At 45.2% G+C, this 25,158-nt stretch overlaps 1 protein-coding gene across 1 annotated transcript; it reads left to right on the top strand.

Moving 5' to 3' along the window:
• The first annotated feature begins 175 nt into the window (after nt 1-175).
• On the top strand, nt 176-23,257 carry U2AF2 (U2 small nuclear RNA auxiliary factor 2). The gene is made up of 12 exons (XM_084805704.1): nt 176-339; nt 5,723-5,858; nt 7,118-7,147; nt 7,496-7,599; nt 8,780-8,931; nt 10,845-10,961; nt 12,331-12,469; nt 12,618-12,697; nt 13,068-13,190; nt 16,744-16,830; nt 17,928-18,176; nt 19,190-23,257. Exons 1-12 carry the CDS (start codon nt 291-293, stop codon nt 19,322-19,324), a joined length of 1,401 nt encoding a protein of 466 aa, XP_084661830.1. The 5' UTR covers nt 176-290; the 3' UTR covers nt 19,325-23,257.
• The last annotated feature ends 1,901 nt before the right edge of the window (nt 23,258-25,158 follow it).

Raw genomic sequence — 25,158 nt, 5'->3', positions numbered from 1 at the left:
GGCAGCCTTTCCCGAGCGTTTCTGGGAAGAGTCTCAGAAAAAGAAAAAAGAAAAAAAATAGTGTGAAAGGAAGAGAATTGTTAGAGCGAGGGGGAGGATCCCGAGCACGTTTCGAAAAGGCCTTCCGGAGATAGCCGAGTGTTTCCGCTAGCGCCCGAAGTTGCCGCCGGAAGTTGCCGAACTCAAGGGAAGGCGCCGCCGCGGCCTACTGCGCGAGGAGCTGGTTAGCTAGAGCCGCTGGAGCAGTCAGCGAGGCCGGGCCCAGGCCGTGCTCCTCCCTCGCCGTTGCCATGTCCGACTTCGACGAGTTCGAGCGGCAGCTCAACGAAAACAAACAGGGTGAGCAGGCAAGCGGGGAGGCAGGCGGAGGAGAGAGAGAGGCGGAGGCCCTGTGGGGACGCTCCTGGCGCCTCTGCGCCCGCCACACGCTCCTGGCGCGGCTCCGAGGGGCGCGTTGGACCAAGGCGGCGTCAGGAGAAGGAGGACGGGGCGGGGGGGCCGTTCTCGGGCGTGTATCAGCCTCCTTCTCTCTGCTCCCTGCCGCCCTTCTCCGCTTAATTTGGCGGGAGCCTGAGGGACGGAGAGGGGCGGAAGAACGGGGGGGGGCAGAGCCGTTGGTGGCTCTGCGCGCGCGCCCTTAACGGAGTGGCTGCGGGGGGGGTGCGCGGGGCCTCTTCCACTCATCTACGTAGCGAGGCAGCCGCTTCCCCTCTCCTTCCCCCCAAGGAGGGGCCGGGGAGAGAAGACTTTTAAGTCGGGCCTAACCACTTCTGGGGTAGCTGCTTTAGTTCTTTCTCTCCTCTCCCCGCACCCCCGGGCTAGTAGGTTCCGGGGCCTTTGCCTGAGAAAGCACGTGATGCGAGCGTCCCCGTCCCCCGTCCCCCCGAAGCTAAGCAGATCGGCGCTGCCTGCATGGGAGGCCGCCCACGTTACTTTATAGCACCCGTGAGACGCACGATGGAAGAAACGGCGGGATATAACACGTACGAAACAACGAAGGCGCGAACTAGTTCTCCTATTTATAGGCTGCTTTTGAGTTCCAATGAGGGCAGAACGGTCGGTTGTAAGCCGAAGGGGTGGTGAAGCTGCCTTATACCGAGCCAGGCCATTGGCCTGGCCCGCTCAATATTGTTTCCACCGACCTCGCTCAACATGGTGCCCTTCGGATGTGTTGGACTGTGATGGCTGGGGATGATGGGAGTGGTTGTGCAACACAACCAGAGGGCACCACGGTGCGGAAAGCTGGTTGGTCTGCACTGGTTAGCAGCCACTGCATGGTTTCCGACAGAGGTCTTTCCCCGCACTACCTGAAGATGTTGCGTATTGAACTTGGGGCCTTCTGCGAGTAAAGCATGTGCTCTTGCGCTGATGTCTTCCCTTCCTCTTAAGCCTGTAGTTCTTGCACCCATCAAAATATTTTTAATATATATATATATGTATGTATGTATATCCTGCCCTTCCTCCAGGGAACTCAGGGCTACATGCATTATTCTTTCTCTTCCTCCCTTCCCCCCCACCCCCATCTTACTTTCAACAACTTTGTGAACAAGAATAGGCTGAAATGGTGACCACTCCAAGGTTACCCAGTGAGCTTCATAATAGCTGAGTGGGGATTTAACCTGGAGCTTCCTCATCTTAGCCTGACACTAATCACTATACCACTCTGGCTGTTATGTCTCTTCTCTTAAATACATCTCTTCTTCTTCTGCCTCTCCCCATTCCATTTCAGCTTTTAATCCTGTCCTTCCTCCATGAAGCTTGGGCTCCTCCCCCCCCCCCCCCGCGGACTTAAACCCAGTTATCCAGTGATCTGTGTCCAGCTCTCTTTCCACTGCTTCATGCTGGCCATTCCTCAACCATCTCACTCACATCCCTGTTTTCGTTGCTTTTTTCTGTCTCCCACATCACAGCCCACTAATTCCTTTTGTGAAAAGTTCACATTTAGTCACGCTACTGGGCATATTAACATCCATTAATCAGACCTTTGGTGTAAGTGTCAGCAGTTGGAAAGTCCCTGGACAAAATCTGGTGGCTGAGATTGCCAGCTTGCCTCCACTCCCCATGCACATCCCCTAGTTGCCAGCTTAGAAGCAAAAGAGGGGTGTGGTAGCTGTGGCAATGGAACTTGCTGGCATTCTACTTTTCTGGATGGTGGGATGCCTTGGCCACCACTACCTTCCAGCTCCTTAGAGTGGACTTCCTTTAAAACAATTTCTGACTATGGCCACTAACTAAAGTATGGCCCTTCCATCTCAAGCCAGTGGGCCACTAATTTCCTCCTCAGAATTCCATATCCTGTTTCTCTGTTCTTCCCCACTCCCTCTCAATTCCTAGGTCAATAGTGCCCACAGATCACTTTTACTGATAATCCACATTGCTCTGGGGGTATGAGCATCCAGAATCAGTACCTTAGACATTTATCTATTTATATTGGGGCCTGGAGCAGCTTTCAAATACATCTGTAAAGCTTCTCTGCCTGGTTACAGAAGGCAATTCTTATTTGCCACAGATGACCAGAATAGTTGCTATTTACCAGCATGGCATAACATGTTCCTATTGGGGCTATTGAATAGGGCATACCTTACTTTCAGGCTGTTTGTGCATTCTTCAACAGAGACTTCTGCATTGCTGGAAGATTCTAAGGTTCTGATTGGATAAGACTTATCAAGCATACAGTGTTAGTAACTAATATAGTTTGGATCTCATATCAGGCATGCAAGTGCTAACTTGTGCTGTTTAGTATAAGAGGTAGTTGGGTGTAAGTAGTAGCGTAACGCTGCCATCTGTGACAAACGTTTCAATGTAAACAACTATTCGTTATAAGTGAAGTGCATTGTAGTTACTAAATCAGTATAGTTGAGGTCAATGGTCCACAATTTTGCTTGCTTGGCAAGTGTTCCATTATCCTTTGGTGAGAGTGACAAGCCCCAGGCTTCCTCCCAACCTTGCAGCTGTAGAGTGAGGGTTATCTTGACAGTTGCCTGGCTGCTGGGACAATCTCTGCTCCTTCCCCGTTCTCAGCCCCATGCTGGGAACAAAGCTTGGGGTATGTTTTGGTGCTGCACTTCCGAGGTGCTCCAAAAAGACAAGGTCCAGCCTTATTCTCCAGCACCTTGTACTTCATTTCAGAGGTGCAGTGAAAGGTCAGGGACAAGACCTTGATGCTTGGAGAAGGGGCAGGCTCAGCCACAAACACTGGGTTGGCCATTAAGGCCAGTCAACATTTGTGGACTGCTGAGGGTGGGGGGATGAAGTTCCAGGGAAAGACAGGATCCTGAGACAGATGGTGTTATCTTCCCATATGTGGTAAGACCTCTGTAAGATGAATGCCACCTGGCATTGAGCTCACTGAATTGAACTGGATATGAGATATAGGTCCTTTTTGCCCAGTCATCCCAATGGAATATGGGAAGAGGGAATTAAAAAAAGCTCTGTGTGTGGCTTTAGGAGTGGGTCAAATTATCCGATTCTGTTCCTCTTCTGATGCTAGGATTGCTACCCCTAGCCACACATCCTTGGACACAGCAGCAGGCTATTTTCATCTAGCTGTGTACAAAGATCTCTGCGCATTCACCTAAAAAGAGGTTTGGGGGGCTGAGTTGGGACCCCCAAGAGATAGCATAAGTTTAGAGGTGGGTCAGAATGGAAAAAAAACACCCTGCAGTATAGTGAATTATGCTGTATGGAATTGTCTATTACGTTTGCATCATTTAGCTTTTCCCTGGGTTGTAGAGTATTCTGGCAAAAAAAACCCGTGTGGCAGAAAGCAAGACAGAAGAGGCATGAACCGTACATGGGCTACTGTGGCTGAGGGAATGTTTTAGACCTTTTTCAAAAAGGCCTGTATAGATAATTTAGTATGATTTAGCAAGGCTAGCCATTGTACTTGGACCTGCCCAAAGTAGGAGAGGATTGTGATGTTGAAGATATGTAGGCTGGATCAGGTTAAAAAGCTGTGGGAATAGGAAAAACATCCTGTTCTCCTTGATATTTCAAAAACCTGTGTTGGTGCCACATCACGCTGTCCTGTGTGTGTTGCTTCCAAGTAAAAAGATTAAAAACTGAACCATCACAGTTCCCACCTCCACTATGTGCTTCTGCTTTGTATGGGCTCTCTAAGCCAGATATGCGCACGTGCCTGTTACTGGAGAGCTTTAATACACCCATGGCTTGCGTGGTATAGCAACAGATGCGCCATCACAAATACAGCTTTGTGCTGGTCACCCAACAACATTACTCTGTACTGTTTGCTTCCAGCACAGCTGCATGGGTCCTCTCCAGTATCCAAACAGTTCTTCTTTATGTGTGGAGTCTGGTCTTCTCTGAATTCCATTGCTTGATGTGAGCGTGTTAATTCTCACCCACTTCACTGCAAATAAGAAGCCTCCCAAAAATGCCTGGGAAGAAAGATCAGATTTGTAGGAGTCAGCCTTGTGTAGAACCAAGAAAATTATTGCATTTCTAGGAGGTGATATATTTTAGAAACCAAGGTAGCCAGGTGCATCATTTGTGACTCTTTGTAGAGGCAGTTCACGTTGTTTCTGTTGTGTGAATTTCTGCCATTGGCATGATTTATTTCACTTGTAAAAGTCGTAGAATTTTGAATTCTTTAAATAGGGCTGAGCATAATAAATAGAACACCAGAAGGGCAGCACAGAAAAGTGGGACAGTGGAAGGCAGTGACCAAGGAAGGCATTTGGCCCAGATTGTCTTTGGTGTCTCAGTTCCGAGCTAAATTATGAATTGTGTCCATGCCTCCTTCAGTTGCTCTTTTTAAAAGTAGAAAGAAAAGATTCTTGCAGTTTGGTTTAAAAAAAAAAACACCACATACCCTTGCAACATTTTCCACCAGGTTCTGTTAGAGCTATATATCCTTTTAGATCACCAGATTCTTGCTTCCTGGGAAGATGTTGCAGAATCTGAAATAAAATGATTTTGTGCATCTCCTTTCTTAAGAAATCCAGCAAGGATTGTCTTTGTTCCCACAAATTGGGCTATGATAATACTTTGAGTATCAGAATCTTTTTTACCTATAAAAGAACTCCAGCTTGCTGGCTTGGGGATAAACTTTGATCTTGAGATATTCTCACCTTGCAAAAAATCTTGTTTGCTATATTAGCACTGAGCAGATCTCTCCCCCCCCCCCCCCAGTAGCACTTGCTGATTCCTTTTTCCAAGAGCAGTTAAAATATCGCCTATTGCCATCTGCAGTTTGGTTCATCATGATGTGTGGGCTGTTTAATTGTGGCCTTTCATGAAGAATGGTATGTGCTGTGTTTGATTTATGAAACAGACAAAATCCCAAATCCTTGTGAAGCAGATGACGTTTGCATGGTTCTACAGCAGCCCGGCCAGGCCGTCAACTTTCGTTTTGGCAGGAGGGAGCTTTCTGCCCCCTCCTCCTGCCTCTAATCTACAACTGCCATTTTTAAACTGGATAAGAGCTAGTTCAGACAGTATGATGTATTGCCATGTGGCATTTGTGGAATTGATAGTTTGCAACCAGACAAGATTGGGGCTAATAAATAGGTCTGTTGAGGTACAGCACTTAATACATTTTGCCTGTTGAAGCCGTAAAACCAGGGAGTGTCCTGGAGAAATACGGGCTTTGCTTCTAGAGAAGCAAACAGGAGAGAGGAAAGAGTTTGTGACAACCAGAAGTGTATTTTCCATTCCCAAGTTGTAGCCAGTGGCTCACCATGTTCTTCCCTGCCATCTTTAGAACGTGACAAAGAAAACCGTCACCGGAAACGTAGCCACAGTCGCTCACGGAGTCGTGACAGGAAACGCCGCAGCCGCAGCCGTGACAGGCGCAACAGGGATCAGCGCAGTGTCTCGCGGGATCGCAGGAGACGCAGGTAGGGGCAGCATGACAGGGTGCTCAGTTTTCCCTTCCTCTCTAGTTTTTTGGGTCCGACAACCTGATCACGCTGAGCAGAGAATTTAAATGCTGGACAAAACCTTAGAGACATGGGTTTTATTAGGCATTTAGAAAGGGATGGAGATGACAGAATAGGGGCTTCTCTGAGCGTTATGAGTTAAGGTATATATTGTTGAAAACCAGAGCGCATGGGTTCTTTGGATGCAAAATAATAAGCATATTTAGTGGGTCGGGGTAGTGGAGACTGGGAGCTAGCAATTCTGAGTTCTTGGGCTATGGATTCAACAGCTATTTGTTATAATCAAAAAAGGTAAGATTATTCAATTATTCTGCACAAAGTAAATTGGGCTAATGGTGTATGCTATTCACTAAGAAAGCCTTATGCTCAAGCGTCACTGAAATGAAAGAGCTGCTGAGCCAGAGCTGTATCTGAGAACACAGAGCTGGAGCACAGGCTATGTCTCCAGTGAATCATGTTCAGAGTGCATCCTAGTATTGGCATCTGTTCTCCTTGGGGGGCGGGAGTGCAGAACTTGGCAAAGCCTGAGGGAGCAAAGATGAAAAGGGAGGCTACACTCTGCGGGCCAAGCAGTAAGATACATTTTGTAGCCAGGAAAACAGTGCCCCCAAACAATAGAAGCTGTAATCAGAGTCTCTGTTAGTTTCTTAGACTGTGGCACAAGTGTGTGTATATAGCCAACGTCTTTGTGATTGTGGGATTGAAAAGCATAACAAACTGCTTTACAAATAATTTCTAAACCCCTCCCACTGGCCATCATACTTCTGTTTCCTTGGCCAGAATGAGCATCTCACCCTATCGTTGCTGTCTGTCTTTGTTCTTCATATGTAATGTAAAATACTTTTGCTTTGCAGCTATGAGGATGAGAGAACTTGTTGCTTAAATTCTTTGAAAAGCCCAGAATCTTATTATTGATTAATGGTAATAAAGCACTGCATTCTCTACTGATTTATCTCTGGTGTCCCAGCATCCTCTTTGTCTACTTTTTAAACCACTTACAAATGTGTCCATTGCCACAAGAACAGATGAGTGATGTTCTATGCTAAGAACCTATTTCTTAGCCTTCCTTGCTTCCCCACATCCTCAGTTGCTTCTTTGCCTACTCTCCCAGGGCCAATGGGGGCCCCACTGCCACTATAGGATCTCTCTGAATGGGCTGCCTAGGCTGCTTTGTCCACCAGGAAAGTGCAAAAACCCATTTTGTTTTTCTTTTCCAGGTCACCCCTAAGCCTATCAGGTCCCCTGAGGTGAGTATTGCCAGTTCTCCCTTGTGCTGACAGGGGAGATGGAGGCACAGGGAGGTGGAACTAAGGAAGCCCAAAGTTGAGGGAGACAACAGGCAGGAACAGACCTTGGGCACAGAACCTACCCATGCCAGTACAGTTATCACATTGTAACAAGATGCTGGGACTCATTGTGGCGTTACTGTATTAAAAGGAATGGCCCAGGAGCCTGTGGTGGTGGTGTCTCAAACTCAAAGAAGCCAGAATTGACATGACGGGTACATTAGCTTTAATCTTAACACCACAGTCAACTAAAGCCTATGCATTCTTACCATGTCCTGCTGATCTTTTATCTGTCTGCCCCCTCCACAGTCGCTCTCCCCGTCATGAGAAGAAGAAGAAGGTTCGCAAGTATTGGGATGTCCCGCCCCCAGGCTTTGAACACATCACACCCATGCAGTATAAAGCCATGCAAGGTAGATCTACCTCTACTTTAGTCATGTTGCTTCATTTCACTGTAAAGCACATTATTTGTTGCATCTCCTTGAGCATGTTCCTTCTACTATGGAAATATAGCTTCTGTTGACCCCTGCAGATCTTAGTTTACTTTTGTGGAGTTTACCCTCCTTCCAATGTCATGCATGTGTCTTCACCTCCATTCTTGAAGAAAACAAATGAAGGGCAAATATTCTCCCTTCTTGTTGATAGATGAGCTCCACTGGAACAGCTGTTTTCTTTCTACACAACTGAGCCAATAAGTGGCCTTTACCTTGTTCTCCTTTTCCTCTTCAATTTTATATTATTTGAAGGATATGGCTGCAATCCTGCATAAGCGTACCAGACGATAACTTCCATCAAACTGCATAGGACTTCCTTTAGAGTAAACATGCATGGATTTGGGCTGTAAGCCTGTTAATGTTGCCAGTATTGCAGATGAGTAAAAATTTTGCTAACTCAAAATGTTTACCTTTTACATGTATCTGGATCTGTTTTTAATTTGTTTCTCTGATTTTAGAAATTGAGGTTGATGTTCTCCTGTCATATTTAGAACTCTTCCATACAATCATGATTGCTAAAACATAAAATTGGGTATATCGGCCTTCTAAGAAGAATTCCCATGTGCTTGTCACCCCCTTAAAGGCTGCATATTGACCTTTTTTTGGACATTGACTAATAATGGATATTCTTACCCGTGCAGAAATGGATATAGAATTACCTTATTAAACTTTTTTTTTATTATTCCAGCATATGGCTAGTTTTCATCTCATGCCATCTGATGGCATCTCAATAATTATTATGTAACTGTTGTTTTTTTATATGTATTAGTGCTGTGTATTTTGTCATCTAGTCTCGCCAGATGACTTGTAATATTTTGGCTTCACAGTGCGATAGAAACAACAGGGTCTTGTGTCACCTTATAGACTTCACACATTTATTTTGTAATAGGCTTTTGTGGACCCACTCCACTTCATCAGATGCACACTGTGTCTTCGAAAGCTTATGCCATAATAAACTTCTTAGTCTATAAGATGTCACAAGACTCTGTTTTTGCTACAACAGACTAACATGGCTACCCCTCTGGAAATAGCTTGACAGGTGACCCCAGCACATGCAGCCCTTGGTTTGTAACCTTCAGTGCTTTTTTTCCTTTCCCAGCTGCGGGTCAGATTCCAGCTACAGCCCTCCTACCGACCATGACCCCTGATGGACTGGCAGTGACACCCACTCCCGTGCCAGTGGTTGGCAGCCAAATGACACGGCAAGCCCGACGTCTCTACGTGGGAAACATCCCCTTTGGAATCACTGAGGTACGTACTTGTTTTCTCAGATGTGTGTTTGATTCCAGTGGTACATTTTCTTTTTCGAACTGGGGATGGTGAGATGAGGACTCAACTGGAAGCCTTGCTGAGAAATTGGGGGAGGAACTCCTAGTGAAAGCATAAACCAAGTTAAAGCAGAGAAGGTGAAGACTACTCAGAAAGTTTAGCTAGCCTTAAAACATCTCCCCACCCCACCAAAAGACCTAGTTTCTGGATTAGGTAGTTTGAGTGTGAAAAGCTGAATTCAGCTGTCTTCATCCTCTAGAGCAGCCTTCCCCAATATGGTGCCCTATGGATGTGTTTGGACTACAACTCGCATCATTTTCAACCAGTGCTAACAATTGTTGTGTTGGCTGGAGATGATGGGAGTTATAGGCCAGAACATCTGGAGGGTGCTGGTTTGGGGAAGACTACTCTAGAAGCTAGCAGGACTCCAGAATGCAGCCAGGAAAGATAGCAGGTGCTGGAATTCTGGTTGGATCTTGGCACCTAAACATTCCATGTGTGGCACATAGGATAGCCTCTTGGAGTATCTCCTCCAGTGCTTTTCATCAAGTGAATAAGATCAAATGTAACTTTGCCTTCCCTTACCTAGGAACATTCCTTCCTGTGAGATCATGTTTTGGATTATAAGCTATTTTAGCTGTGGTCTTTTGAGATGCAAAGTAGCACTAGTTGGAGTTAGTGCAATCCACATGCTTTTTCTCTTGTTTGGATTTAAGTGCCATAGAAATGCTTCAGTCTTTGGTGATGGGGACAAGATTCACCAGAATTGTAAAGGGTGGCTTGAAGCTTGTTGTGAAGGTCTGGGTGCTATGGGTGCAGGAGAGAAGAGGTCTGATGTTGTCTTGTGTCTCTAACAAGTCAGAGCTGCCCACACATATGCTCTCCAAAGAGTTTGGAAGCTGTGACAGGCAATCTGGCAACAGAGGCCACTATTGCCAGTTCTGCATTCAGTGCCCAGAATCTCTCCTGACCCCACCCCCAAATGCATGAGTTATTCCTTCATGTCCAGGGTTTGACAGACTTGGGGCCGGGAAAGAATTGTTCCACTACTGGAACGGTAAATGATGGTGGATTGGGATATTAGCATTCCTTAGTAGTGGTCAGCATCACTACTCTTGCTTGAGCAATTGTGATGGTTTTACTAAGCTAATCATTGAATTGCACTAATACCTCCAGTGTTGGGTATCTAGCCCACTTCTCCTTTTTCTCTGTTTGTGGTATTTCATCCAAATCTGTAAAGGGGCACTACAAAAGACTATAGATTGGATCCAGATTTAGTCATACTTGAAGTAGACTCCTTGAAATCAGTGGGACTTAAGTATCATTAATTTCAGTGGGTCTACCCTAAGTACCATTCCTTTTGATCTGAAGCAATTGTACTATGTCTTAAAGGTCACCACCTGTCTAATCAAAACATCCCTTGCCCAGGGTTTTTAATCTGGATTGTTCTTCTGACATGTTATGCCTCAGGCAGAGGCATATCTGGAAGAGAGGTGGATTCGTGCTTAAAGTGAACCAAATGTGGGAAGGGGGAATAACTATATTTAGCTTGCCATCCTATACACTCTTACCTGGGAGTAAGTTCCATTGAACTCAGTGGTACTTAAGTCTGATTAGGGATGTGTAGGATTGCATTGTTAATGCCTAAATGGCTAGGGAATTAGTCATGGGTGGTCTTATTTAAATCTCTACCAAAAAAAGACCAAAGAGTTGTTTCCATTTCTCTTTAAAGTGAATAATGTGTGGGACTGCAAACCCCCTCGTAGCCCCAAAGTTTGCTACCATTGCAGCAGGCATGTAGGCAGTTTTGCTTTGTAATCTATTTGTGGTTCTGACAGCCCTTCCAGCCTTTGTCATACATATACCAGTTTCATCTTTCTCCATGACCCCAACAGGAGGCTATGATGGATTTCTTCAATGCTCAGATGCGCCTTGGTGGCCTTACCCAGGCTCCTGGTAATCCTGTCTTGGCTGTGCAGATCAACCAGGACAAGAACTTCGCGTTTTTGGAGGTGAGTAGAGGCCATGGTATATGATGTTAGAGGACACCTCAGAACAGGTATATGCTTTAATATTCAAAACATAACAAGTTTAGCTTTCCAGAGAATCTACTGGCTCCTTCATAATTGCTAGTCATGATAGTGGAGAAATCTATCTAATGGAGCAATGTTTACCTAAGGGCTGAGATACAAGATTTATCTGAATGGGTTTGGTGTGTTTTGAGGAGGAAGTAGAAAATGTAAGGTAGTTAGCCATTCATTGGTCCACATTTTCCTTTCTCGCCCCTGAGCTCAAAAGTCCCATCCATACTTTTAACTTCTGAAGCTTGGTTTGGTGCCAGCCTGTTCCAGAGACGGCCTTCCTCTCTTATGTCCCATTATGATCTCAGTAGAAAGGCCATGTTTTGTACAAAGGCTATTCAAACTTTGTGTCAGACAGTACAAAGGTTGTCCAAACCGTTTCATATTTGCATCCTAACAGTTGCAGAATTTCAGTGTTGTGGTTTTAAAATTGGGGATTTTAAGGAAAGGTCCCTTAGACCTCCTAGGAAAATGCCTGGTTCAGTTCAAAAAGTAGTTTTATAGAGATTTAGCCAAGAACAAACTTACCTAGGGAAGGTGGATTCAAAAAGAGCTTCAGGGCGCAATCCTGTAGACACTTAACTGGGAGTAAGTCACATTGAACACAGTGGTGCTTACTTCTGAGTAGACATGTTAGGGTTGTGCTGTTAGTTTAGCAAATCCTGCTGTAGTGAAAGGGGCTGGGTCAGATTAGTTTTTGAGATGGCCTTCAGGTACAGACTTAAAGAGCTTAAGTTGATGAAAGATTTAGAAAGTTATGAATCGCCAGGGCAGGGTGCAAAACAGGCGTACCGGATTTGGAAAGAGCAATATTTTTTTATTGGTGGGAGGGGAAGTTTACAATACCAATCTTTAATGCAAGTGCTGGGAAATGATGAGACAAGAAGTCAGTTGTTCTTCAAATTAGCAAATGGGAGAGGTCAAGAGACAATGGGGCTTGCTTTTTCTGGATGGAGGAGATTCTGAGGTAACAATGCCAGCTTATTTGTCCAGTTCATGTAATCTATGTTGCAGATGCTCTGAGTGAACTAGAATGTGGGACTTGTTTGCTGGAAATTCCATTCCTTAGGTAATGCAGGGCATGTGACTTAGAAAACAACTTGAAGATCCAACGACTTCTGCCATTACATGCTGACTGTTTAACCCTTCTTCTCACAAGCCTAGAATTCTTAAATTGAAAAATCCCAAGCCAGTATCTCTCACAATTTGGCCCTGGGGATAGGGTTTCTAACTGTCCCACTCCCTATAAAACATACTACACATCCTTCACATTTTCCATTCTGTTTTTCCCCTGTCGCAGTTTCGCTCTGTGGATGAAACTACCCAGGCCATGGCCTTTGATGGTATCATTTTCCAGGGACAGTCACTGAAGATCAGACGCCCCCACGATTACCAACCACTCCCTGGCATGTCTGAAAACCCCTCAGTCTATGTGCCAGGTGAGTGCATTAGAAGCCTGATGAACAAGGAGGTGGTGGCTGTGTAATACACAGGGGACCAAAGGTGGCAGGCAGAGTTTCATGTGATCTGAAAATGTGGATGATCCCAAATACTTCCATGCCAAAGTGACGCTTTTCTTTCTTACAGGTGTGGTGTCCACAGTGGTTCCAGACTCTGCTCACAAACTGTTCATTGGGGGTCTGCCAAACTATCTTAATGATGATCAGGTGAGTCTGAGAGCATGAGAGGCCATTTAGGAGCTCTTGAACAGTTGTGACTTCCCTGCACCCTATACTTCCTACTTTTTAACACAAGTCAGGATACTTCTGGCGGATTTCACAAGAAGCCTCTCTCCTTGCTATGCACAATGCTTAAACCCCTTCTCTGTGGGTGGTGTGCGCACATGCACGCTCCTTGTAGCCTAGTTGTTGTTTTTTTTACATTAACCATATGTCTTCAGGATCTAGTTTTGTTTCCCCCACTGAGTTTGAGGACACCCCAACAACAACAACAAACCAGACCACCACAAACATTTGACTAATCTGTTCTGTAGTGAAAATTGCTCACATTGCTGTCTGTTTCTTCCACCTTTGTCAGGTCAAGGAGTTGCTCACTTCTTTTGGGCCCCTAAAGGCTTTCAACCTGGTGAAGGACAGCGCCACTGGCCTATCAAAAGGTTACGCCTTCTGTGAATATGTGGACATCAACGTCACAGACCAGGTAAGGCCAGCCTCCCTTGCTCGTCTGTTTATTTTTGCTCCACAGCAGCCCGCCGACCTGCCCGTGGGTGAGGGGGGTTCTTTGTCCTTTGAGCAGGTGGGGTGTTTTTTTCTCTCCTCCCCTCTAGGGGGTGCCAGCTTTTCTCTCCTTTACAGCACAGCTGCTGACTTAGCGGCAGACACCATCGAGTTAGTGTTCTGATCACTTCTGCTTTTTGTTCCCCCCCAAAAAATCAACAACTCTCCCCGAATGTTAGTCGGAGAAGGCTTCGGCCTTTTTGCGAAGACCCCGGCCGCCGTGCCCGACCGAGAGCCGGTAAGAAGCCCTCCCCTCACCAGCCAGGGAAGAGCCGGGTCCGTAGCGCATTTCACCCGTTTCCCCCACCCCATCCCCAAGTGAATTCTCTGTCCCACACTCTTAATAATTGTGTTTCCTTTCTCCCGCTGTGCTTTGTGTTACAGCGGGAGGAGGTGGAACAGGCCCTTAACCTGCAGACGTGCTCTGCTTGCTGACTCCAGTGGGAGTTATAAAATGCAAGTATTGACATGTATAATTTAACACTAAACCAAAAGAAAAGCACCCCAGTTTCCCCTTGCCCCTGTTGGAGAGGGGGGACCTGTGGTGGAGAGGAAACACCCCACAAAATCCCTATAGGATTCGGAGAGTGTCGGTGGTAACTTTGCATGCCGAGCGCAAGCTCTCGTTTCTGGGTTGACCTCCATAAGGGCTATGCATGTGTTTTTTTTGTAATTGAGTGCTTCTGTTAGTATGTATGGATATGTGTCTTGATATACCCACCTACCCCACGCCTGCTTCCCATCCCGCGCAGTCTTTCTTCCCATACGCTCCTTGGGAAGTGTGTGTTTTCCCATGCTCCACCTCTCCTCTGGTCTCTCTGCATTAAGGAGAAAGGCATGAGTTTTTAGCAAGAGCTAAACGCTTGGTTCAGACACCCAAAATCAGATTGTACATCTTGGGGCAGGAAGGGGGGGATTTAAGGGGACAGGTTGACAATTCTCAAATATCTAAAAATGTTGATAGTGGAGAATTATTTACCATGTTTGCTCAGGGTAGGATAGAGAGCAACATATTGAAACTACAGGAAAGTACATTTTAGTTAGAAGATGAATGTCCTAACTGTAAATACAATTCAGCAGAGGAGCAAGCTGCTAGGGAGACTGGAAGTTTCCAAGAGAAGGTTGGAGAAACATTTGCTTCAGCCAAGGTTTTTTTTAGACTGTGAGGCCTGACGGATGAATGTATTCATTAGAGGCCCCACTTCCCTCTCACTTGCATCCTCATCCTTTTTCCCGTCAGTTGCAATATACCGTTTGTCAGTGTTGATGTGGTCAGTATGTAAGAACTGGAGCAATTGCCCCCATCTCCCTCCACCTCAGAATAGTATGTTTGAATGGCTCCCTCCAAGTATGATCCCATATGTGGGACAGTATCGTCTGTAATTGAACTGCATAACCACAGAATTCAGTACCCAGTGTAGAATTCAACATCCTAAATCTGTGTTTTTATATTTTAAAGTTGTCATCAATGGGGTTGCAAAGGAAAGCTTGAATTGGAGGTAGAGGGAGTGGCTGAGTAGGGTCCGCTGTGGTCAGGAGCAGAGGTAGAGGGAGTGGCAAGCAAAAGGCTTGTTTTGTACTTTGTAAATGATTCTGTTGGGTTTTGTATAAGTTGGCTTTAGGTGAGACTGACAGCACAATCCAAGGATTGTTTACTGGCAAGCAAGACCCATTGTGATTAGGATTACAGCCTCAGAGTATTGATCAGGAGTAACAGTTAGCATATTGTTCTCCATGCAAGGAAAAATTCATACCAGTGCCCTTGGTAGCATCTTCTAGGAGTATGCACCTCCCCTGACATAACAAATACCAGTCTGCAATGAGCTGACACAATATCTCACCATGCAGCTGTTTTAAGAGAAATAAAAAAAGAGGACTTACTGAGAAATGGAGGTATTGAAATGAAGAGGTTGTTTCTCACTGAACTTGTTAAAAAAAACCCAGCAAGGATGTTTTTCAGCATTTTTGCAAGAAGAAACGTTAAATAAAGCCTGGCAAACAAAACATAACAGGATCTGAAGCATGGCGCTTTAGCACTGGAGTCACAGGTTCTCTAGGAGAGCTGGAACCTTATTGTACTCCACAGATCTTTAAAGCTCTTAATAATTCAGATTACAATTATCTTACTTTACCACACAACTATTCTGAATGGTGGCAGTCTACCCAATCCCCTGGGGTGGAGTTTGAACCTAGGTCTTCTGCATCCAAACTGAAAACTGTTTACTGCCCCAAATTATCCCCTGCTGCTATTTACTTGGGCTTATAATTTCTTCCTGTTTTACCAAAATGCTGGCAAAGCTGGATGTTAAGTACTGCAAGAGACCCAAAGTGTGCAGAAATGTAGAATTAACTGTGCAGTACTGCTTCCTAAGTTCAAATTTTTCACAGTACTCTTTTTGGCAAGGTCTTTGGTGGGGAAACGTCATTGAGGAAGGGGGAGGTGTTGGGTTAGGTCATCTGAGTGAGGAAGATGGGACAGATGAGTGAGTGACTCTGCAGGACACTGGTGCCCTGCTCTTCCTAATATTGCAAGCTGTTCCTAGCCTCTGCTCTGCTTTTTGAGTCTTCACAAGATAATTGCCCACACTCTTCCCAGCTTTCTTTGGGAAAAGAGCTAGAAAATGTTGCCCCTTTGAAACCAAAGCCAAGATTCTGCAGGTGTCTGGCTGCTTGTTTATTTGAAACTCACACAGCCCTGAGTAATGAGTCTCAGATCATGAATTGCCAGGTGAGCTAGAGTGAGTCTGTGGCCAAGTTGACATTTGGTTTGGATCTTATCCACTCATGGACAAGACAAAGAGTTGAAGGGGTTGATGGATGCCTTATAGCCTGGACTCCTCAAGTTTTGCTTGCCAGTTTTCATTGTACAGCTGAGGCAGATAGCTCTCTGTGGCCCCTATTAACGGGTTAGTTTCTGTATTGCAGTGAGGGAGTTCTTTGGACTGGTAATCTTTCCTGTGAGGCTAGTCTGAGCGGAAAACATTTTCTTGAGGGCATGAAACTTGATAGATAACTCTCTGGTGAAGCTGGGCTGCTATGGGGATGTGAACTCCCAAAGCAATGGAACTCACATTCTGGCAAGAGTAAGGTCTTGTCTGTCTCCTCTGGAGTTTTTTTTGTCTATGCTAATGACATTTAGCTGAAGCTGAAACCTTGCCTCTGCTCTTTTCTCCTTCATACAGACAGTCCTTGTTGACCTACCTTAACCCCCTCCAACAAGAAGTGTTTTTTAAAAAATCCTCTTGCTACTGTGCCTATTTTGGGCCCCGGCAAGTAACTAAACCAAACATGATGTTAAATCCATGGCAGTGCAGTTCAGGTAGGAGACTGGTGGGGGGCAAGGAAGAAGCCACCTTTTGTGTATGGATGTGTGGATGTTTTGGACATGGGAGCAGGGGGTGGGAGGGGTGTGTGGTTGGCAGCCTCAGAGGCTCAAGATTTGAAGTGTCTGGATTCACTTTTTTCTGCCCTCGCAGGCCATCGCGGGCTTGAATGGCATGCAGCTGGGCGACAAGAAGCTGTTGGTGCAGAGAGCAAGTGTGGGAGCCAAGAATGCTACTCTGGTGAGGAAGGAAGGGGACTGGGAGGCAGGGAGAGGCGGGAGATAGAGGCACTGCTGAAGGAGAGTGATCTTTCCTGAAAATACCATCTGGTTTTGGGAATGGGGGAAGACTGGAGAAGGGGCTGCCCCAACACACAGTTGCAAGTGGCCAGGCAGGCTGGCTTAAGCAAGGAGAATGGCAGATCTTATAAATCTTAGTCATGACAGCTATGTGGAACGCCCCTGTTCAGAGGAAGTATGCCACTGAATGCCAGCTTGGGGGGGGGGGGGGGGGGCAACAGCAGGAGTGGACTGTTGCCTCCATGCCCTACTTGTAGGCTTCCCAGAGGCATCTGTTTGGGCCCTGTGGGAAACAGGGTGCTATACAAAAATGGAGCTTTGATCGGATGATCGAGGCTGCTTTTTATGTTCAGAAGGGTCTCTCTAATGCAAAGACTTGATTTCTCAAATGCAGGGAGCTGTTCTAAGTTAATAAAAAAATATTTGGATCTCCCAAAACACCTTTCACTTGTCAGTGTCCAGTCCTATTTTTATTCTGGTCTCAAGCAGACCTAGACAAAATGTATACATGGCGCCAGTATGATTCAAGGACCTCTGGTGATAGAGGGTGGGCTACTTTATCTCCCTGCATTGATGAAGACACAGCCACCCATGTTTCAATTAGAAAAACCTGGGTTGGCACTCTGCCCCTTGGCACATGTGAGCCATTGGGAGAGGATAGACTTTAGAGCCTGAGAGATGAGTTCCAAAGTCCTCAAGAACAACATGCAGAACTCTTCACATAGCTGAGGTTCGCAAAAGATTACTTCTGCTGCTATGCCATTTCCTGCCTGGTAAAAACCCGAGCTGGCTCCCTTCTCTGTTGATCAAGGGAGTTGTCTCTCAGGGTCCTGGTGAAAGCTCTCAGGCTCAGGGCTTGGTGAAAGAAGAATCTAATGATTTTGGTGCATTGGAGACAGAAGAGGCAAGATTCCCAAGTCCTGTAGGAGGGGAAGAGCACGAGAGTTCTTCACAGAGAAGATGAATGTATGGAAGAATGGGGGTTAGAAGGTTGTGGCACTGAACTCCTGTTTCCTTCTCTTTCCCCCACCCCCCCAGAGCACAATAAACCAAACCCCAGTGACACTGCAGGTACCGGGGCTGATGAGCTCACAGGTGCAGATGGGTGGTCACCCTACTGAGGTGTTGTGCCTCATGAACATGGTGCTGCCTGAGGAGCTGCTGGATGACGAGGAATATGAGGAGATCGTTGAGGATGTGCGCGACGAGTGTAGCAAGTATGGTGTTGTCAAGTCCATCGAAATCCCCCGGCCTGTCGACGGTGTTGAGGTGCCTGGCTGTGGCAAGGTACTTGATGGTTGCTCACCATGGGTGGAGTGTGGAGTTCAGATAGCTTTAGAACAGCAAAGTGGACAGGAGCTTAGGAAACTATAGCCATATTTAAGCCTTGCATAACCCACGGTTCCTGGGATTGGGTGGCATGAAAAGCTGCAGGTGCAGCTTGAATATTCAAAAACTGCCCAGCATCCACCACAACTCACCATGGCTTAAACAAGTGGGCAGTGGTGATCATGCGAACCAGGTCTATCTGTCTAGTGTACTATGGTTGGGGTGAATTTTTCTTTCTAGCCTTGAAGAATCATCCTCTTGGCTGTCATAAAGGCCTCTAACATCCATTTCCTATTACCTTTAGAGAGTTTCCACACTATTGGAATGTGGTGGTCCCTTTTCTAACCAAAAAGGGACCACCACCGGACATGCCCACATCACATTGATCAGTGACACAGCTATTTTGCCACAGTGCCAGCATTTATCTGAGGTTGCTAGATTTTTTTTCAACAGGCATTGTGGGGTCCAGTATATGCAGTGTATCAATTTTTGTTGGATTAAGCACAATTTTAGGTCCAGAGAGATGTGCTGAATGGAAGCCTTGCATCTCATACCCCAGTTCCCTGTTTCACTCTTCCCTAAGTGTTTGTGTGTGATCAGTGCAAACCTGATAGCTTTAAGAACTACAAAGCAGTCAGTTTGTCAAAGTAGGGTGGTTTCAGCATATTTAGCCCAGAAAGAAAGTAGTCACCCAGTAAGTAGGGTGACTACCCTACTTAACCTACCAGAAAGTAGGGTAGTCACACATAACGAAGTGACTTGTGAAGGTCAGACAAGTTGTGACGGTGGTGCTGCTGGCTCAGTTATCTTCCCATGTGTGTAAACAGTTTCTTGTACAAGTTAGCTGTCTGTAACGGGGGTCTGGATCCAGTTTTTCCTGGATAATTACCCATCCTTTCAGCGTTTGGTAGTTGCAGCTGAGGTGGGGCAGGTTTACTACTAATCTTCCCTCCCTTCCATCCCTTTTGTAGATATTCGTGGAGTTCACATCCGTCTTCGACTGTCAGAAGGCCATGCAAGGCCTGACTGGGCGCAAGTTTGCAAACCGGGTCGTGGTGACCAAGTACTGCGACCCTGACTCCTATCATCGCCGAGACTTCTGGTAGCCCAGCCCTGAGCCTGGCTTGAGGGGTGTTTTGAGGAGGCAGGGGCAGCTCGCTGGCCAGAGAGGCTCCTTTAGCAGCATAGTCTGTTTATATTTTATGGCCAAAATCTCCCATTTTTTTTCTTCCAGTTGACCCAATCCCTTCCTTTTCTATCCTTGCCACCAGCTTCCCCCACCCACCCACCCGGTTTCCCAGTGATGGTTACTCTGTAGTAATGTTGTCTTTATTCCCATACTCTCCGTCCCTTCCCCTTCACTGTGATGTTTCTGATTTTTGCTAAGAGGAGTTTTGCTCTCAAAAAGAAGGGCCCGTTTTGTTGTATTTTCCTTTCCTCAGCGCTGTGTGTGTGGGCAACTATTTCTCTAGCGTTGTCTCTCATAATTAAACATTTTTTCCAATTCCCTGGTGTCATTGGAGCATTTTCCTCTTTGTTTCATCCCTAATAAGATAACACGGGTGTAAGAATACCCAACCCCTGGCCAAAACAAAGCAGTCAACATTGGTGCTAGTTAGATCAGAACCTAAGGTACCGGACTGTGCAGAGATGTAACACTGGGTTAGTCCCATGAGTGGAAGACAACATACGTGAACCAGCTGTATTGGTAGGGATCTGAGTTCTGCCTGAAAGGTTCTGGCAGCATCTGTGCTTCCGTAACTCAGAAGCTGGCTAAATCTACCACTACTTAATGTAGGGCCCCAAATGTCTCAGATGGTGTTTCTGTCTTTGGGCCTAAATCTTTTTGTGAATAACCTATACACCTTCACCATTTTAGGATTATGATTCTTCACTCATGAGCAGTCTCCCAGTGCAGTACACATCAGTAGTTGCCTTCTTGGGCTATTTTGTAAGGTACAGGAGGCCAATCATTTGTGGTCCTGGGCTGGCTGGAAGGTCAGTATACAGGGCTGTGTGTATCTTTGGTTTTTCAGAAGCACAGAAAAGCCACAGAATTCAGCTTCCCAGAAATTTCCACTTTCACCCCCCAAAACCAAGTTTCTAACCCCTATGGTTGTGAAGACATGTTTGGAAGTGTCTGGGCAAGCCAGGATGAAATATTGGAAACTAGAATGATTGCTGAATAAGATTTGCAGTATTCATATAGCAGCTCTTCACTGCCCTTTATAGCTGCTTTCCCTAGGCTCTATTAGCAGCAGAAAATTATACAAATTAGCATGATCTCTTATCTTGCTTAATTTATACAGGTTACAAAATTTAACTTTTATTTCTGCAGAATTTGTGGTTCCTTTAAGCAGAATTCTGATGTGTTTAACAAAGTACCATTGGCCCCACCAATATAGTTTATGTAGGGTAAAATGGCACCTTGGTAACAGTAACGAGCTTAGAGGAATTTATCTTGTAGCCTGATCCTGTACATGCATACTTGGAATTAAGTCGTATTCTGATCAGTAGGGCTTGGTGCCAGGTAACGCCTACGGCTGTATGCAGGTTGCAGCCTAAGACCTGAAAGCTAGCCCAGCAGGAGTTGGTCTAAAAGTGTTTATCTACCCTGTCTCAAGAATACGCAAAGCAAAGACTGTGCATATGGAAAAATGTAATTAGCAACCAGTTAATTTAAAAACCTGTTTGAGTGAGGCCAGGAAGTAGGACACCTTTCTCATTATTGGCAGGAGTAAAAGAGAGAGACCACCTCTGAAACACTAGCAGCCTCAAGAAATGCATATTATGCAAGTTTGCTTTTTAAATTCTGCTTATTGGGGGACTTTTATGTTGCTCTAATCCTTGTTTGAAAGTGCCTTCCCTTAAGTTGGCCTTGCTTTAAAGCACACAGGAAAGGCAGTCAAAGGGCTATGAGAGAGTCACTCTTCCTATATCTGTGCTTGAAGTTCATGCTTTTACATATGGCATGCCCCCCTGCCCCCAGCTGCTTAGAACTGTAGTTTTGTAGGGAAAAATACAGCTCAAATGGATTTTGAGTTACAGTTCCCAAGATTTTCTCCTGCAGAGGAAGCCATGGATGGTATGGATATTGCCTTAATTGTGCTTGAAGTGGATTGGTATGGACGATATTTTCACAAGTGTCTTCTGGGCAAGATTTATGCCGAAAACTCCAGGCACTTAGCATAACAATCTGAACCTGGAGAGCTGTGTTTGACTGCAGAGATTAGGTAACTATATTTGTTACTACAGACTGTTTAAAATGAAAACAAAGCAAAAGTCTTTATGGGACTCCTTACCTTCATAGGACTGTGGCTTCTAAAGCAACACTGCATTGAAGATATTTCTTGAAGCAATGGAATATAAAATGTTGAGTTGGCTGTTTACTTGCATTGGTGGCCCTTCCTTTACCTTCCTCCGTTTTATTTTTATTACATTTTTTCTTAATGTAAGCTTAGAATAGCATACATGGTTCTCTCCTCTTCCCCCTCACCCCCCCCCCCAATTCCCAATTTTATCCTTACAACAGTGCTATGAGGTAGGTTAAGAGGGGAGATGGTGATACGTCTAAGGTCACCAGTGATCTTCATGGCTGAACAGGAAAATGAAACTGGGTGTTACTTGGTCTGACATGAATTGCTACACCACACAGGTGGGCAGCCATAGCTGAAATTGCTGCTACTATGGCTCTGGCAAAGCAAACTTCCTCTTGATAAGTCAATGACCTGGGAGATCTTAGAAGCATGTTCATGTAATCTATTGTATGGAGGCCCTCCTTGTCACACCAATGTTTGAATTGGACTTGGTTAAATCATGGGAAAGTGCCTTCCCTGTGACCGTGCCTAAACTTTGGAATTCCATGCTGAGGGAGGCCCATCTCTGACAGCTTTCCACTACAGTGCAAATATACTTTTTGGGCAGGCATTTGGACTTGCACTCTTAATTTTAGTCTCCCTATCACATTAGAATTGGTGTTCTATGTGCTGCCCCTTTTCCTATTGATTCTATTCTTTTTTTGGGGGGTGTCTTTTATTTCTTTTAACTTGTCTATATTGTAAGCTGCCTGCATAATTTCTTTTAATGGAAAGGTGGGATAAAAATACCTTTGCTATTGATTATATAATTCCAGGAAAAGTTACACTATTTCTGGAAGCTGGAGTCCTTTCTTTAAAAAACACACACAAAATCTAAATCAGATTATAAACACTGCCAGCATGTGTTTTTTTTCCCTAAGGATATATGTTTATGGGAACCCCTAAAAAGAATCCCTCTAGCCATGCCAACCGGGTTGTGTGGAATGCCTTTGTGAGAATTTCACACATAGTATAGAAACTTCCACTGAGCACCAGTGTTGCCCCTGTCAGCTAACAAATGCATGCCTAGAGCATGAAATGTACAACAGTGGGAGAGTGTAACTCCTTTTGGAAGTGAAACTCTGGTGGAAAAACGCAACATAGGTGACCATGTATGGGCAGTATGGTTTGTGGTCTACCTGGACAAAAAGCAGAAGGGGCTGTAAGTCTATCATTTGAAGATGGGACTTAAATATGGGTGAGGTTACATGCCACCAACTACTAGGTAATGGTACCCAATTTGTCTTTTCACTGTACCTAGCGTGCTACCTAACATGAGTCCTCTATAATATAAAGACCTACCATGTTCTTTATATCTGCTCTCTGCTTTCCAGGAGACCTGTGAGTACTTGTTAGGAAAACAAAATCTAGCAGTTACTGGGTTCTATTTTCAAGAAGAAAAATTGAGTTTTTGACCCATTAGCCCTGCCTGCATCATGCAATCTGTCTGGCACCTAGTGAGGCTAATACCATTATGTCTGCATAATTCCTTCTGCACTCTTTGAGATTGTTATAAACTACAAACTTAGGGCAACCCTATTATGCCCATCTTTTTCTTTTCTCTTCCTCCTGCCTCTGCTTTGCTTAACATTCAGCCTGATGAAGAGTTCTACAGAACTCAAAAGCTTGCTCACAATTTTGTGACATCTTTGTTGATCCTAATAAAAGTATTACCATATTGTGGCTTTTTGTATTTTTTTCTAATGGACCCAGTATGGCTACCTACAACTGTACAGGTTTAAGATGCTTTAGGAGTAGTTCAGTCCTACTCAGGAACCCTGGCAATTGTAGTTCTGTGTGAGTTGTTGCCTCAGCTTTCTTCAGCTGAGAGAATGGTAAGGGGTTTCTAAGAGCAAAGTCTTTGCACTTCATCAAATTCCAGTTCCCACAATTGTGGGGGTGGGGAGAGAAGAGAGAGCTAGGATCTTGGGGGCAAAGCATGATATTAAAAATATACATTCTGTTTTGAAGTTGTCACCTCATTCTCTAACAGGCCTGTAAATATGAGACAGAAAGTGCCCACTTCTATAGCAAATGAAGGTTTGGTTAGGCTTAATAAAACGTTGAATCTGTAAAATATAAGATTCAGTATATACTCCTGCCTTTAGCAATGTGCAGCACTTGTTGCTGTTTATTCGGTCAGTCGCTTCCGACTCTTCGTGACTTCATGGACCAGCCCACGCCACAGCTTCCTGTCGGCCGTTGCCACCCCCAGCTCCCCCAAGGTCGAGTCCGTCACCTCCAGAATATCATCCATCCACCTTGCCCTTGGTCGGCCCCTCTTCCTTTGGCCTTCCACTTTCCCTAGCATCAGCATCTTCTCCAGGGTGTCCTGTCTTCTCATTATGTGGCCAAAGTACTTCAGTTTTGCCTTTAATATCATTCCCGTGCAGCACTTAGAAATGTTAAATCCTACTGATACCAATATGATATATGTAAGCAGAGGTAGAAGATGTGGTTCAAGATGTGGATTGTTCCCTTGAGAGCCCCTGCCCAAGGTTTATTGCTGCATAAACCTGTTTGCAGAAAAAAAATGGGAGTGCTGTTCTTTTAAATTCCAGGAAGGTGCTCTTGGTTAGGGCTAGTCTTTATCTAAGGCAGCTATGATTGGTCATATCCCAGAGGGCGTGCAGGCCAGGAGATGGCGGTGTCACAGAGATATATAGAGGATTGAGTCACACAAGCCGTTATGATTCTGGAAATCCTGAACAGAGTAAATTAGCTTTCCATTCAGATTTTGAATGTAAAGCAGACAATTTCTAGACATACAGATGGTACGACATTTGTTTGTTTTAGGCAATTTTTTTCTTCATCCCCAATTGGAAGTAGTGAGAATTCCCACTACAAAACTACAGGAAGCCTGGTTTTTAACGTACTTTATGACAGGTAAAGATTGCAGTACTGGCCCAAGACATTTTGCTGACTGATGCAAAGAACAAAATGCCAATGACTGGCAGCTGGATCTTACTTCAGTGATGACAACAGGACAGTGCCCCCATTGAGTGTTATTTTGTATGGGAGATTTGTGGTTGGAAATCCAAACTGGCCTCAGCCCACTTCTAATGCTCAATAGCAGTGGAATGCATTGCAGGGCTATCAAAAAACTATCCCCTTGTCCAGGGGTGGGCAGCTTGTGGCTCTCCAGATATTTTGGCCTACAAGTCCCATCAGCATAGCCAATTGTGAGGGATGGGAGTTATAAGCCAAAAATATCTGGAGGGCATACATTGCTACCCACACTTCCTGCAATATGGGGACAATGGAATGTATTGGGGTTAGCAGGCTTTATTTAACAACTAAGAAAAATTGGTGTTCCATACAAAATATGACTGGGGTTAGCACTTCTGTCCTGGTTGCTTTCCCACTTGAACAGGGAAGTTTTATGACAAGGTAATGAGATGTGTGACTTTCTCATGCCGACTTCATCACAGCATGCCCCTAACAAACCTGCCGCCGCAATGAATCATGGCCAATGGCTGCTTTTAATTTTTACTGGAAGTTCACACTGTGTGTCACTGTGCTTTTCTTGTATACATCTGAGGTGTGCATACAAATATCACAAGGTGTGCCTTTTGTATTTCATG

The sequence above is a fragment of the Heloderma suspectum genome, chromosome 6 (assembly GCF_057233095.1).
Source record: "Heloderma suspectum isolate Gila_16-S chromosome 6, 16-S_ref, whole genome shotgun sequence".
NCBI lineage: Eukaryota > Metazoa > Chordata > Lepidosauria > Squamata > Helodermatidae > Heloderma > Heloderma suspectum.
The sequence above is the reverse complement of the archived record's forward strand: the minus strand, read 5'-3'. Positions and strand labels throughout refer to the sequence as shown.

What these genes read in the sequence shown, in the direction of transcription:
- U2AF2 (XM_084805704.1), top strand. Translation starts at nt 291, where the DNA reads ATGTCCGACTTCGACGAGTTCGAGCGGCAGCTCAACGAAAACAAACAG. An exon ending in TCCCCTTTGGAATCACTGAG is followed by an intron (nt 8,932 to 10,844) that starts GTACGTACTTGT and finishes TGACCCCAACAG; the next exon opens with GAGGCTATGATGGATTTCTT. An exon ending in AGAACTTCGCGTTTTTGGAG is followed by an intron (nt 10,962 to 12,330) that starts GTGAGTAGAGGC and finishes CCCCTGTCGCAG; the next exon opens with TTTCGCTCTGTGGATGAAAC.